The sequence below is a fragment of the Chroicocephalus ridibundus genome, chromosome 7 (genome assembly GCF_963924245.1).
Source record: "Chroicocephalus ridibundus chromosome 7, bChrRid1.1, whole genome shotgun sequence".
In the NCBI taxonomy this organism is placed as follows: Eukaryota; Metazoa; Chordata; class Aves; order Charadriiformes; family Laridae; genus Chroicocephalus; species Chroicocephalus ridibundus.
This window is the reverse complement of record NC_086290.1, coordinates 57358877-57373807: the sequence shown is the minus strand read 5'-3', so window position 1 is coordinate 57373807 and position 14931 is coordinate 57358877. Positions and strand designations below refer to the sequence as shown.

General features: G+C 43.3%; 1 protein-coding gene across 6 annotated transcripts in view; it reads left to right on the top strand.

Annotated features, from left to right (window-relative positions):
* Nucleotides 1-14931, top strand: part of CUX1 (cut like homeobox 1) — a 280930-nt gene that overhangs the window by 226442 nt on the left and 39557 nt on the right. For 5 of the 6 annotated variants that reach the window (XM_063341500.1, XM_063341499.1, XM_063341497.1 and 2 more), the window contains 3 exons: nt 3971-4273; nt 8721-8909; nt 13778-14042. The exons of the other annotated variant lie outside the window; for it this stretch is intronic. In XM_063341500.1, the coding sequence (XP_063197570.1) occupies nt 3971-4273; nt 8721-8909; nt 13778-14042 (757 nt within the window). The remainder of the gene's footprint in view (nt 1-3970; nt 4274-8720; nt 8910-13777; nt 14043-14931) is intronic. 6 annotated transcript variants of the gene reach the window in all.

Genomic DNA, 14931 nt, shown 5'->3' with positions numbered 1-14931 from the left:
CTATAGGCATTTTGTCACGTTACGATGGCAGAACCTGATCAGAGCTCGTAGAGGAATGTGTCAGGCTGATACTGTGTTGGGGGGAGTGTGTTCAGGTAATTGGCAGGCCAGCGGTGGGATAATCACAGTCCGAAATGTTCTACAGCCGGTGTTCAAGCAATTCAGGAGCCGGGATCCAGTACTGAGGACTCGACCCCAGCATGGGGGTGGGAGATGTTGTAGTTGGAGAAGAATAAGAAAATCTAATGTTGAGTTCAGGAAAACCGCCGTAACCAATGAGTATTGAGACTGGACCTCTGTTTTCTGACTTTCGCACATTTTCCAAAACACTGTCATGATAGAAGCTATGGGGAAGGTGTAGTTTTAGCTATGAGCGGAGGCCAGTTGCACTTGACAAATATTTCAAATTGCTGGCCCATTTATGCAGACATCACTTCCTGGTACTTGATTTGCATTTGATTATTATTTTCGATGCTGCATATGTGAATGTGCTTTTAAAAATTGGTTGGAAGTGCCTAGCTTCCCTGTGCCCCAAACATGTATATTCTGAATGAAAAATATAAAATTGCACGGTAGAGCCTTTGCCCTTCCATGACTCGGTTATACTGCAGCTTTAGAAGATTTGGATCACTTATTTCATTTACACGCACTTATGCTGTATTTGAATCTTTAATTATGTTTGTCAACAGTTTCCTGACCGTTTAAATTTGTCATGTTAAATTGATGTGTCTTCATCAACATGCTCCGGACCTGATGGACGCCATCTTTCCGCCAGGCTGCTTTGGGGACATCCTGTTGGTTGGAGATCTTTCTCCATCCTCTGCACAGCAGAGGGCACGGCTCGCTTCTCCGGCTGCCTGAGACTTAAAAACTCCCAAGTTCTGCAGTGACCTCATCACTGATGGTGCTCTTGATCTCTCTTATTTCTAGCACCTTATTTTTGAAGCTTTGGGGTTTTTGCTTCAGGTTTTAAACTGGAGACAGGCTGCTGGAAAGCAAATTGCAGCGCTCCTTTGGTGTAGCAAAGTTTACCTGGAATTTATTGAAGTAACTTCATGGACCAATGGCAGCTGTGGGGTTTGCGGGTTGTGCGTGGTGGGATGCACACAGTAATGCAGTCTTACGCTCCTATGGACGAGAGGACGTCTTCCTCACCAAAACACCTAAACATTCGGTGAACATCCCTTTTGCACTCCTAAGAAATTGGGTCGCTCTTAATTTAGTGCTATGCTTCAGTGGAGTCTGGGGTTAAAAAAGCAAAACACATTTTAAGGAAATAAGCTTTCAATGTATTATTTTCATTGGAAATGTTCAATTGCTACTTTTGAAATCTTAATACGTATTTTTCAGATGTCCTGAATTTGTTTCTTTGTCCTGTGAGGAACTTGAGAGAAATGAATACAGCCAAATTATTTCATAAAACATACGAAATGGCTGTGGATTGACAGTTAAATCTGTAATAGTGAATACATTCAATTTTCCCCTTTGTTCTGTCAGCAGTCACTTGTACTCCAAATGTCTATTTAATTTTTTAAGTAGATTAACAGGAAATGTTTGCATTATTTGATTATTGAACTGACTTTTCCAAATAATGGATCTTTTCCTCAGATATTTAGGCGATCTTGAAAATGTTTTTCTGTAAGGGAAAAATGCTAAAAATGAATGGGGAACATATTTTGAGTTATTTGTAGTAAATGCGCGTAATGCCTCATCTGAAATCACTGTACACTTGCCTTTCATTGGGGGGAGAAAAGGCAGTTTGTCATCTGTACTGCCTTCCAAAATTAGATTCAGATAATCCTACCTTTTTGAGTAAATAAGCAGCAGATTGGTCTTAAAAATGAAATTCAAGCAAGCTCGTGATATGTGATATAAAAAATAAATAAGCTAATACGTGAGCAACACAGAGCATTTCAGTGATAGATGATAATATAAATTACCTCTGTTGTTTACATAATTAGGCTGGGCAGGGAAAGGAGAGGGAGAAAAAAGCATTAGTAAATGCTTTTGTTTAGTCCTGTGTGTGTGTGGGGGGGTTATTTTGGATTGTTTCTGCGCTCTGTGTGTGCATGTGGTTTGCAGTGCGCGGCTGAGGAATTGTATAGGAAATTTGCAGCTGCTCTAGTTATTCAGTAAGATTTGTATAAGCTGGCACAAGGGACGAAATTAGAGGGAACTTGAACGAGTGCCGTGCAGTTTATTAGCTAGGCAGCCGTAATTTTGACCTTGCTGTGGGTTAAAGGACACAGACCTGGGAAGAAATCTGTTTATCATGTAGGGAATTCATGCCATCCCTGACAGTGTACAGTGAACAAGATGGATGATCTGCCAAATTGGTCCCTCGCATGGGTGAATCAGGGCAAATTTACAGTACAATTCCTCTGCAGCTCCCGATACAAAAATAACATTTGCTGGGCTTTAGCTTCAGTTGTATGAAGACCCTGGGTGAACAGAGGCAAGAAATAAGATTTGTAGGATCCCTGTTCCCCTGAAGGTTTCTGTGCGCCCTCCTTTCCTTCTATGCCTGCCTCTCTTGCGTCGCACATAAAGCACGAAGGAAAAAGTCCAGTCGCTTGGTTTGAGGGGGCAACTTTATCGAAGTGTGTCAGGGAACCTCTCCTAAATGCAGCGTCGTGAAAGCTTCTGTTACCCTGAACAACGCAGTTGTACTCTGCCCCCTGCTTCACCTGAACCCTGCTTTTACTTAGGTAGTATTTCCCTTTGGGGGATGTTTCCGTGCTACACGAGCTGCTTGTTGTGTAATGATTTGACAGTACTCTGGATAACAAACAAACTTGAAAAATAGTGGAATTTGCTATTAGCCATCGCCGTGGTAGTGGCAGGACCTGATGCTGCAGAGTGAGCCACGCTCGTAGTAGAGTTGCAGCGCTCGGGAGAAGACACTTGTGGTAGAGGGACGAAGTTTTTGATGTGGACTGGCCTCAGCCTTGTACGATTGAGAGCATCGTAAGCTTCCTCCAGAGATGTCGAGACGAATCCACTGATGTATGAATCTCAGCCACATGCGATTAACCGTGTCGGGTAGTGAGATGTGAGACAGCAAGTCCCACAAAAATGGGAAAGAACCCTGCTCTCTATCTTTTGAAGGGAATTGTTCTTCTAAACCGCGTGGTCTACGTGTTGTTGCTTTAAAAAATGTTTAGACTGTGCCCTTAGATGTCTGGATTTTCTGCATAAGCTCGGTTGGTACATTCCGTTAGAGATAAATGTGAATTTATTAGGGGAAAACAACATTTTGTACTGAACCTATCGTTGTTGGCAAACTAACAGATTCAGAAAGCTTTCTTTTAAACAGTGTCACAATAACAGATTTGGGTGTCTCCTGCTCCACTAGCTATCTTTATGTTGGATTCTCAGACGCGTTAATTAATACAACATAATTACAAACTGTATTTTAATCTTGTTAAGTTATTTCTGGGCAAAGAGAAGTGCAAAAATGTGATGTGAGTGATAAGAAACAAAATGAAATCAATAACACTCTCAAGATATAAAGTTGTATCAGTTGTAGAAAATCCCTCATTGCCACTACGAAATAGCGGCTGAGTGAGTTTCCTCCAAGCCACAGACGGAGGCTTAAACCAGTCCAAAATTGTAGATTTAAAAGCATCCTTATACAAAATTGTTGTGGAAAGCAAAACTATGAGATTTCCTGACCAAGGAAATTTCTTGCGAACTTACAGCCTATGGCACTTCATTTTTTCCTGATTTTTATTTGTATCTGTATGTCTTGTCTTGATAAAAAAGCAGAGATGACTCAAGATAAAATTAGAAAATAATTCTGCTTTTAAAAAGAGGCTCTTTAGTAACCAAGTCATAACAAGTAGCATTTTGCATACTTAGGCATTTCTTTAAGTAGGTAGAATATAAATGAGAAGGAAAGTTAAATATCGTGCAATCAAAACATTACAATTATGCTAAAGTGGGGGCTTTTTTCTTTTTTTAATTACAGAAAGCACTCCAAAGACTTCTGCCAGTTGCAGTCCTGCTCCTGAATCTCCCATGAGTTCCAGCGAATCGGTGAAAAGCCTGACTGAATTGGTACAGCAACCCTGTCCCGCTATAGAGACGAGTAAGGATGGCAAATCCCAAGAATCTAGCGAGCCGTCTGCTTCTGAATCCCAATCTACAACACCTTTGCCGCTGTCGGGCCACTCGGCACTCAGCATTCAAGAACTCGTTGCTATGTCCCCTGAGCTGGATACATATGGCATTACGAAAAGGGTCAAAGAAGTGCTAACGGACAACAATCTCGGTAAATCGCTTTATTCTCATTTCTTGACTGAAGTAAAAGCGTTCATACTTTTCTTTTTGAGCTGTATTTCAGTAGCCATTTACAAGAATACTTGGGTTTGATTCTGGCCTAAGCTTTAATCTGTTAAAAAAAAGATTCACTTTTTTTTAAACCAGTAGAAAAATCCTTTCAGATTGTCACACGCTACTTAAAATGTCATCGTACCCTTGCTCTTCTTAAGCTCTGCTCCTGGCTCACCAGCCAGATACTGCTCCCGCCTCCCCAGATACAGTCCAGCAGGCTGTCAAGAAGACCAAAACCCCAAAGCCAGTGAGATCTCTCCTTGAGAAATGCTCTTTTCCCCATGTTTACACATCAAGGCCCCAGCATTTTAGGCGTAGGTGAAGTAGAGGAGTCCGGTGGGATCAGAGAGGGAGGTGCATCACAAGCATTAGCACAGTGTACCCGTAGAGCTAGGAGGGTAAATTCAGACTCAGTTGAGGTTTAGATGAACCTGTAGATAAGTGTATGGGGCCATTCGGTTATTTTACTTAGAGATGTGCAAAGCTAAGGGTGCCTTTGCTTACAGATGAGTTTTTGGGTGTTGAATTAAGTGTCACGTTGACATGGCTGTATATTTGGACCAGTCAAAGGGAATAACCTGATCTGAGTGTGGGAAATCCATGCTCAATACTGCCCCTGTGCCCCTAAATCACTAGTTCTTCATGTGTGTTTGACACTTGCTTCCCTCCCAAGGCGCTGGGGAACCTTTAGGAGTCCTTTGAAGTCTCTAGCGGGCAGGCAGTAAGGCTGCCCCAGCGTTACCTGCACGTGCTGCTGGGGCTTAGCATGGGATTCATCTTACCTGCGTTTAGAGGTTCAAAATAGATGTCTGAGGTGGTTGGGATGAATCACTCTCCAAAAGTACCAGTTTCTCTCCAGTCACTACGGATGGGACCGAAAAGATAAGTTTAGATTTAGACTGCTGATGATACTTAAGTGAGAAGAATTCCATCCATATCATCTGAACGTTATGACCATATAAGTAAAAAACCCTTTATTTTATGTAAGGAAGCCTTTTTTCAGCTAGACACAGAATCTAACATGTTATTATCTTAGATTATTTTTTTTTAAAGGGGGAAAGCGCTGGGATTGGGGAGATTGCAAGTTCTTATTTAACATAGTTTGGGAAAGAAAGAAAATGGCCTTGATGGTGGACATACCCTGCATGAGATTGTGTCCCACTGAACCCAGCAGAATTACTTGCTCCTGCACATTGGCATGGGCAGATTGTGGTTGCTTGTTCAGTGGAGATAACGTAGAGATAAAGCCACAAGTTGCGATAAGGGTTTGCAGGTTCAAGCCCCTAGTTTTTGGGCAAAATACTGTTGAGTGCTGTACCTGCTCTGGTGTTCCGGAGAGGTTTGAAAAAGTATTTTTGTTTACATTTGCTTTGATGCCATTTTTACTTAGTCTTTTTTATTTCCCATGATTTTTGTTTTCCTACAGTGTGGCTGACAAGCCTAAAAAGCAGCAGAAGAGCCAGGAAATGTGCCCCAAACTCTGCATTAGGTGTGGAACCAGTTTCAATGTCTCCTTTTGCGCCCTCAGTGTGCTAGTGCACCAGATTGACTCGGTGCACGGGTCTCTGTCTTTGGCCACAGGGCCTTGTGAACCTGTCTTAGGCCACTGGTGGTGGCTCAGTTGTTCCAATATCATCAGCCAGTAAAGACCGCGGTTGTGTAAAACCATTCCAAATGTGTTTGGCGGGTCTCTCCTCCCATGCCTTTTAGCATTTGTTCAACAGTCACCATTTTAGCCAACGATGCTGGCAGCGTTAACACTGAGGTGTTGCTAGTATTCCTAGTCTCGGATGTCATAGTGTTATCAGTGATTCCCTGTTGGGCAACATATAACTTAAACACAGAGGGAAGCAAATGCAGCGAGCTACTGAAAGATAGCAGTGGGGGGGTGGTTTGCAGAAAGGGCCAGGACTGACCATGAAACCAGCATAATTTACAGGAAGTTTTCTCCATGAGGAGCTACGTCGGTGGGAACCGGCATGAAGGGTATTAGGGAAAAAGATGGGGAGAATTAGCAGCAGTATTAGGAAACCTGTGCTTAAAAATACCCCAGTTATTAATAGCGCTCTGATGAAGATGGAGTGTGATGCTCCTGCTACCTCCTGAGAATGATTTCTAACACATTCCCCATTAGTTTGGGAGCCTTTCAGGTGTTGTATTCTGTCCTGCCATGTCCTGGGATAAAATAAATGACACAAACATCTTTAGCTTTGTCCTTAACACCTAGAGAACATGATGTTACCTCCTTTCACATTTGCATTTTTATTTTTTAGGCTGTTGTTGGAAGTTTGTTTCCTTCAGCAGCGTAGCTAGTACCTGCTCAGGGCTGCTTGTTTCTGACACTTTTACTGATTTGTGCCAGTATTCCTTTTCGCGTGGCCACACAATTAACCGGACCGGTTGGTCTGAGTCAAAAGTGGCTGTTTTATTCTTGGTAGGTTGGTTTGACTCAGCTCAGTTCCCTGCTCAGATGCACTGTGCAGCCCCATGAGCGGTTGCAGTGGCCACACTGGCCCTGCACGGCGACTGCCGGAGCTCTCGCAGCCGCTGGAGGAACCGCTTATCACATTGCAGCCCAAGCACAGCCTGGGGTTAGAAACGGTGGGGAACGTTAAAGGAAAGTTATTTACAAAGGCAAATTAAAAGATCTTTAAAGTAGCTGTCTTATCTTGCAAGTAGCTGGCAGGTTTAAAGGTAAATGGATAAGGCCTTACTGATGTTTTTAAATACAAAGACAAACAGGGAGTAGGTTAAGTCTGCGATACGCATGATCCAAAATTGGCTCTGAATTACTTCTTTTGTATGATTTTCCTCATGTTGAGGGTAGTTGAACATCAGTTATTACATAGGAACTTAAGTGAATTCTGAATTGCCCTTCAGTCTGTAAGAACCATTTTCAGGGTTAGTTTTAGAGCTTATTAGCAGACTGTGTCATGTTAGCCCTGTCCTCGTTTCCCCTTCCTGCCTTTCATTATCTCGGCTGCTTCCTCCAAAAGCTTTGCAGACCCACCTGCCCCATGCATCTCAATGGGACGTTCTGCAGCTTTTAACCAGTTCCACCTTCCCTCTTCTCCCCATACAGGTGAAAAAAAAGGGCCAGGCCAAAGGTTTTGGGGTGTTTTTAAAGAGGAGGAGGAGATTAATGGAATTAAGGAGGGGCTTACGGAGTAGATACTTACCACAACCTGTTAGTGACAGGATCAGGTGAGGCTGTGAAGGCAAGAGCTGAGGGTGCTTTTGCAAGCACGGGCATGTCCTGCAGAGCTGTAGAAGCACAAGCCCCGTCCATCTGCCTTGTCCCTTGGGGATCTGTTTGTTGCCACTGGCTACGACTGCTGGCATTGCTGGGAAGTGAGGGAAAAGCGTTCCGCTTTGTGTTAGCGAGGGTGTTCAAAAGCTACGGATCAGACACAAGACCCTGAGGCCTGAACCCGATTGGTATGGAAAGATCTTTGGGTTACCTTGAAAATACATGATAGCTGCGCGGCTATCAGAAATCACTGGCGGTGACTCAGAGGACTTCAGGCTCTGTCTTGTAACAAAAGCTGGTGCATATCAAGGCCGTTTAGCTCGGGAGGAACATGGAAGTGAAGGGTTTTAGAAAACCAGCTGTATAGTTGGGTTTGAGCTGCACAGGCATTTTCCACAGTTCTTGCCAAGTTCGGTCTTCACCATGTAAAACTAGTGGCACTCACGCACATAAACATGCTGTACATTGAAAAGCATATGCGGTTTTTACCCCGCTAGACTATAGCATTTTGAAAGGGAACTAAGATTAAGCATTCCTAACTAGAAGTACTGTAGAGGCTGTAGAAAAACTGGAAAAGCTATTACATTGTAAAATGTGATTATCTGCAATTGGCAACACACAGAACGCCACAGATACGACAGCCCAGAAGATGTGCTCACCTGCTTTGAGGACACTTAGGTGACCGTTGCTGAATGGGGGGCTGCATTGATTTTGGTTCATTGGTTGCTTGAAATGTTTGGACTGCCCCGTTAGAACGAAGCTGTCGCGCTGCCCTCCTGCATAAGAGCTAAGGAGCCTCACTGCTCTCACTAGGTGCCTGCTTAGCTGAAAGCTCAGTGTATTTTTAATCTCATTAATTTTATTTTTTGCACACCGTTTCACTGTAAGGTCCCGGTCCCCAAAGTTGTTGAGCTCCCCTCTCTGCCACAGTCAGATCCTAAGGATTAAATTAAAGCTCAATATTTACAGTTTTAGTAGGGGGGAGAGCTTTTATTCTTCTAAATGTTTCTTTTGGGTTTTCAAGCAATTCTAAAGTAAGAATAATTGACAAATGATCTCGTAGACGTGTTGTGTCTTTTTAGTTAGGCTCGTCTCTTAGCTGAATGAATTCATGCGATTTTCAATTTCGTATTAGGTCAGCGTTTGTTTGGGGAGACAATCCTAGGGCTAACACAAGGCTCTGTCTCAGACCTTCTGGCTCGCCCGAAGCCCTGGCACAAGCTGAGTTTGAAGGGACGGGAACCCTTTGTCCGCATGCAGCTGTGGCTGAACGATCCCAACAACGTGGAGAAGCTGATGGATATGAAACGAATGGAGAAAAAAGGTAACTTGCAGCAGACTGCTGACTCATGTTTTCCGTTATTTCAAAGATAACCGTGTCTTTTATAATTCTCCGTAAATAGCATAGAGGCAGCATTGATCCAGTATTACGAAGGTTATGCAAAAGGACTTCATGACAGCTTTTTTTGATGCTAACTCAAGCAGATACATCTCCAAAAAAAAAAAACCCAAAACAACGCCAAACAAAAAACCTACCCCACACCCTGAATATTCACCAGCTGTCAGGAAATCCTTGCTATGTTCTCCTGTATATTAATTACTGAGGCCCTGGTGTATCACTGATAACTTGCCTTACCAAATGAGAAATGCGAGTTTGGGAGCTGGCTTTGGGTTATTAGTTAATAGTGCTGCAGCTGGGCACAGATGTTGGGCTGGAAGAACTGTGCGTTGATTCCTGAGAGAGCTTCTTGCCATTCCTGCACTGATGGTCGCTAGGAGGAAACAAAAACGCAGTCTTTGTAAAAGGGTATTTGAGAATAATTAAATTTGTAGCCTTTTATAGAGATGGGGGAAGGTGAATGTGTTAACACACGTTCGCATCAAATGGCTAGGTCATGAGTAGGTACCTGTGAGAGATCTAAGTTGTTACTGGGTATCTTAGTAGGGAATATATCTTGACAATTTATCCTACTCTCTATATTTTAAATTCATTACTAATAAACAGTGGTTATTCAGAGCCCTGTTTTTAGTGTGTTTGTGTGATTTTACAAGAGAGACTCACAGGCTGCCATTATCAGCAGTTAACTAATTAATGATATATACATCTCTCGAGCTATCCCTTAATGATATTAGTACAGACGGCATTAATTGTGTGCACTGAAAGCGCTGCTCTTGACTGATGTCCTGAAAGCATTAACACATTTGATCAAGAACTTTGTGATTATATTAAAAATTGCAGTGAGGGAGCTTCTGGGAAAATTCTAGTCTTGCATGCTTTTAAGAAGGAATTCCAATTCTTGTCATAGTAACCAGTATAATATAATGCAGCGCGGTATCTTACCGCAAATTGCGTATGATCTTCCACGGGGAGTAAAATCCACTTGGGTTTCCCACTTAAAACTGTAAACCAAAGGGAGCCATGATGGTTTTTGCTGTATTAGAAATATGGCAGAAATAAAATTGTCAACTAGCTGGATTTTTATAGCCTCAAAGAGAATATCGCCCATAATGCAGAAAAATAAAATGGAAATAATTTAAAAGTAGTACTGACAATATCCTTTCAAAACTGTTTTCTAAACTGGATTCTTATCAAACACTGTGCAATACACATGCTCTATAGATGGCACCTGAATAGAGATAAGGCTCTAAATCACCGGAGACTCAGTACTGAGCTCCTGAACTGCGTAAGTGCTGTCCTCAGAGCAGAGCACTCTAAAGTGAATTCAACCCTGTATTTTCCGCAAAATCCTTTCATGCAGGTGAGGATCCTGTGATTTAACCTTTTAAATTGCTCTAGAGCCACATTAAGAATTTAACTTTCCCTTCAGCTAATGTCAGTTAAAGAACAATGCAACTGTATCTGCTGCCGGTGAGACATTATTATCAATTATTTCTCTGCCACGTTTTATTAAGGGAGTAAATTAATAATTATGATAAAGGTGAGCTGCATATATCTTTTTCTTCTGTTCTGCCAGTCTGAAGTTTGTGCTATAAATGTCCATTTTAAGAGGTTCTGAAAATTTGCAATGTACATTAACGAACCCCTTTGGAGGAAGCCGGGGGTTCACGCTCACTAGGCTGAGACACTCTGCACCACCTTTCCTGCCTTGGAAGAGTTCATTCCTCTTTTTTATAACCTCCCGGTGTGTCTGCCGCTGGTAACGTCACACTCCTCACTGAACAGTGCTGAAGCCTGCTGTCAGGAGAAAATTTAATTCCCTTTATTTCCCTATTATTTCGCTTTTTAATAATCTTGTTCAATACCGCATAAGATAAAAATTATATTAAAAGGGGCTCTGTTTTACCTCAGTGGGCAGCCACTAGTTCTGCAGCGGTGTCTGCTGCATCTATAGCTGGGCTCATGCTGGGGAGTCTTCCCAGAGGGACACGGCGATGCTGCGTTGGCAGCAGCAGGGGGAAAGAAAGGCAGTAAAACTCAGGGGATAGTTAGATAGGCCATGACAAGTCGGTTTATGACCCATAACTGGACCTTTGCCCAAATTACATTTGGGGTGGGGTTTTTTCATAGGTCTCCTGAGAAGTGGAGACTGATCACAGGCAAAAATCAAACTTCTCCAAAAATGAAGTGTGTTTGCAACTTGGATTCCAGTTGGAGCTTTTCTGTCACTGCAAATGTGCTGAATGATCTCCTTATGTTGTCTACACACCGCACATATGTTTAAAATAAGAATTATAAAGGAAAAGCTTTTCTAAACGTCATCTAAAGTTTCCAGAGAGCACCATGAAAGCCTAAAGCTTAGGTGCTAGTTCGGCACATGGCGAAGTGCCAAGATTGTGCCTTTGGCCCAATGGAAATTTATTCTGGTAATATATTATCCTCCAGAAAAACAATTGGTTATGACAGAACAGCGGGACATCCCTTTTATTTTTCTGTTAAGGAAATATGTGCATTTATGTAATTTGTTGCATTCACAGGAAAGAGACCCAAATAAGCTGTTGCAATTTTTGTCATCCCAGCGTGAGGTTACAAAAGCAGAGGTAGGCATAGGGCATGCAATTCTTCCCAAGCTGTCACAGCTCCGTGCTGTCCTTAGGAGTCTGAAGCTGAGAGCTCTGACCTGCCAGAAATGCCATCCTTTGGAGAGCAGAGAAGGCAGAGATTCAGGGCATCCCGATGCATGGGTGTCTCATGTTAACTCAGTTGCCTCACCAAATTCCAGAAACTCCAGTTAGAGATAGCCTAAACACCTTTTACGTCTTCCGTGCGAGGTTCTGTTTTGTCTCATGGCCTGCTTTAAGCTGCTGCACGTTGCTGAAGCGATAGATGCTGTCTTTCAGCCCTCTTGGTTGCGCTATCAAAGGAGACAAGGGACCCGTTTATAGAGTTTGCGTGTCAATGCAAGTTTGAAATAACACCTAGGAGTCTTTGAGATTAAAGACCTTATATAAATGTGAGATTATATTGCCAGAATGATTAATTCCGTAGTTGAAGGTTGTAACAGTTGCGTGAAGGCTGCAAAAATAAGGGCAATGGGTCACCTTGAAATAATGCATTTATCAGTGGTCGCTTTGCGGTTCTGCATCTGGTTGCGACAACTTAAATAGGTGATTTTTTTAATGAAGTTTATTTATTAAAAAAACCCAACAACTTTGCTTTGTATGGTTATTTCAAACGCGTGCAGCACTGCATCATGGCAGAGTGATGGATCATGAGCAACTCGCGTTCTGTTCCATATCAGTGATCTTACACAGTAGGCAATCCACAGGTAATCTGTCATATTCAGGAAAAACAAAATGAGGGCCGTGCAGATACCCCCAAAGGTTACAGAGTGTGTTCAAAATTCACTTCGACAATAGTAAGACACAGTATAAAAAGGCTCCCACTGGACGTCCCACCATGTCGAGGACAGGATGCTGAAACCCGCTGGAGACAGAAAACCTAGCCAGTCCTGTCGGGAGCTCTGCCAGAAGAAGTTGGCTTCTGTGAGAAGGGCTTTGAACATTTCCGTTTATTTGATTGCATTGAATTTTTATTCTTTGTGCGCTCTCAGCCTAAAGGCAGAGCTGTGGGGAGAGAGAAATTTATTTTTCAAAGACTTTGGTTGCTGACCATTGTGACGTGCCCCGCATTGGTCGCTGGCTCTGATGGGAGCTCCTGGCTGTTGGAGATTTAGCGCCTGCTAGATCGATGTCAGGCTGGTGTAATCTGGAACTTAATAGCCAAGGTTATCAAATTGCAGCTCTCGAATACCTAAACCCTGAAATATCTAGAAGGTATTTAACAGGCCATTAAATATTTTATTGACAAGATTCATTTATATTTGCCGTTTTCAGCCCCCTCATTAGCAACGCTTGTGCATGGTACTGCCAGGTGCAGTAAATCCCACCTCTCTTTGCCCAGTGTAAATCGATCAAGTCAGTGACAGCGTTTGCTGGGACTCTTTCCGTGCAGAATTTGCCAGGATAATTCAGTCCCTGTTGGGGAGGAGAGTCAGCAGTGGTGTCACAGGCTTCTGCCATCAGCCTCGCCCAGCTCCATCAGTGCAGCAAGAGCTTTCTTAAAAGTATATGCATTTTTGAAAGAGCCTTGTGTAGGGGAGGAGGATGCTGTGGGCTGTTTTTCTTTCATAACCTGTCACCGCTATAGCGAAGATCTGTAGGAAAAAGCACCAAAGGCCTGATGGATTTATTCAGCCCATCGCTGGGATCTCTGGGCTCCGGGCGCCATCGTGTGTTGGAGACGTGGCTGCGGCTGCCGTCAGCTTCCACAGTCATATTTTTAATTCAGAGACCTAAAGTGTTAGAGAGACCTTAGTGTACACCTTAAACGTTTAACAACCAAAACCATTTAAGCTGAAATGAAGTGCAACTGTCCTAATCAGGTACTTGTGTGGAAGTTGGCCACTCTTGAAAGAGTGAATTTGAAATAAGTCGTGTTAACTGAACCCTGTTATTCATGTCCCATGTTCATTGAAAAAGCATAAAACTCTGGCAGGTTTCCAGTCGATTTACTCTCTTTTCTTTCCCTTCTTTCTTCCTTCTCTGCCGCTTGCATCCTCCCCACATTTGCTTTCCTCTGATCTCTGATGATGCCCCTTCCTTTCTGTTCTCTCCGAACAGCCCATCCGTGCATCCACAGCCTGTCATCTTCACATTTATTCCACAGCTCATGTATTCATTGATTTTGCATTTGTATTCAGCTGGGGCTGATCTGATGCACTTCTCTTTCAGCCTACATGAAACGGCGACACAGCTCTGTTAGCGACAGCCAGTCTTGTGAGTCCTCGTCCGCTGGAATCGACTACAGCCAGGGAGCCAGCCCGCAGCCGCAGCACCAGCTGAAGAAGCCCCGGGTGGTGCTGGCACCAGAAGAGAAGGAAGCTCTGAAACGAGCCTACCAGCAAAAGCCATACCCATCACCAAAAACCATTGAGGAACTCGCTACGCAGCTCAACTTGAAAACCAGCACCGTGATCAACTGGTTCCACAATTACAGGTATGAGATCTCCCGGGAGCCCTACTCGTAAAGGATTTATTTTATTCGCTTTGGCAGGGTGCTGCTCTGCTCCAGCAGGCTGTGTCTGCTTCCGCTAGCGTTGAGCGGTTGTACAAAATGAACGGTTTCGACAGCAGGGAGGTTCTAACTAACAGTAATGCTAATGCTTCGGACTGATTTTAAGTCATCCCGGAGGAAGAGCAATATTCACATATTGATGGAAGTAACGCTTTTAAACAGAAAGTCTTGCTTTTGGGGTGGGCGTGGATTTAGAGATGTCCACTATTGAATATTTATAAATCCCATTGCAGTAAGCAAGGCTGGTCTTTCTGACTTGCATGTGCACGCTCACACAGACGGATCCTCGCACGTCCGTACACACAGAGAGGTGTGCGGTTTGTGTCTTATGCCTGGGTCAGTTGGTGGGGGGTGCTTGGAAGTGTCCTCTGCTGGATGGCATCAGAATTGCACTGCTTTCATCGTGTAATTCTCCCACATAAGTGCAAAAAGAGGATTTTCTTTTAGGTCTTGAGCCACCGAGCTCTGAAAACAGGCACAGCATGTGCTGTATTTCTGGGAAGCTCTTGGACAGTCATGAAGGACAGAGAACCGATAACCCTGAAGTCAGATGTGGCCGCAGGTTTATTTTATTGTTATGATTAAATCATTGAGTCCCACTGAAATGAGATAAGATGTTGGTCTGTTCAGTTCCTTTCTCTAGGAAGGAACTCTGGAGGAGCTAAACTCTGGTTCCTCTCTCTTAGAAGGAACCTTCTCTGCACTTGAACCACTGAAGCAGGGTTTGGCCTAGAGACACTGATAAAAAGAAACAGTGCTGGAATGGCATATAGGAATTACAAAGATTTGAATAAGCGTATTATCAGCTGTG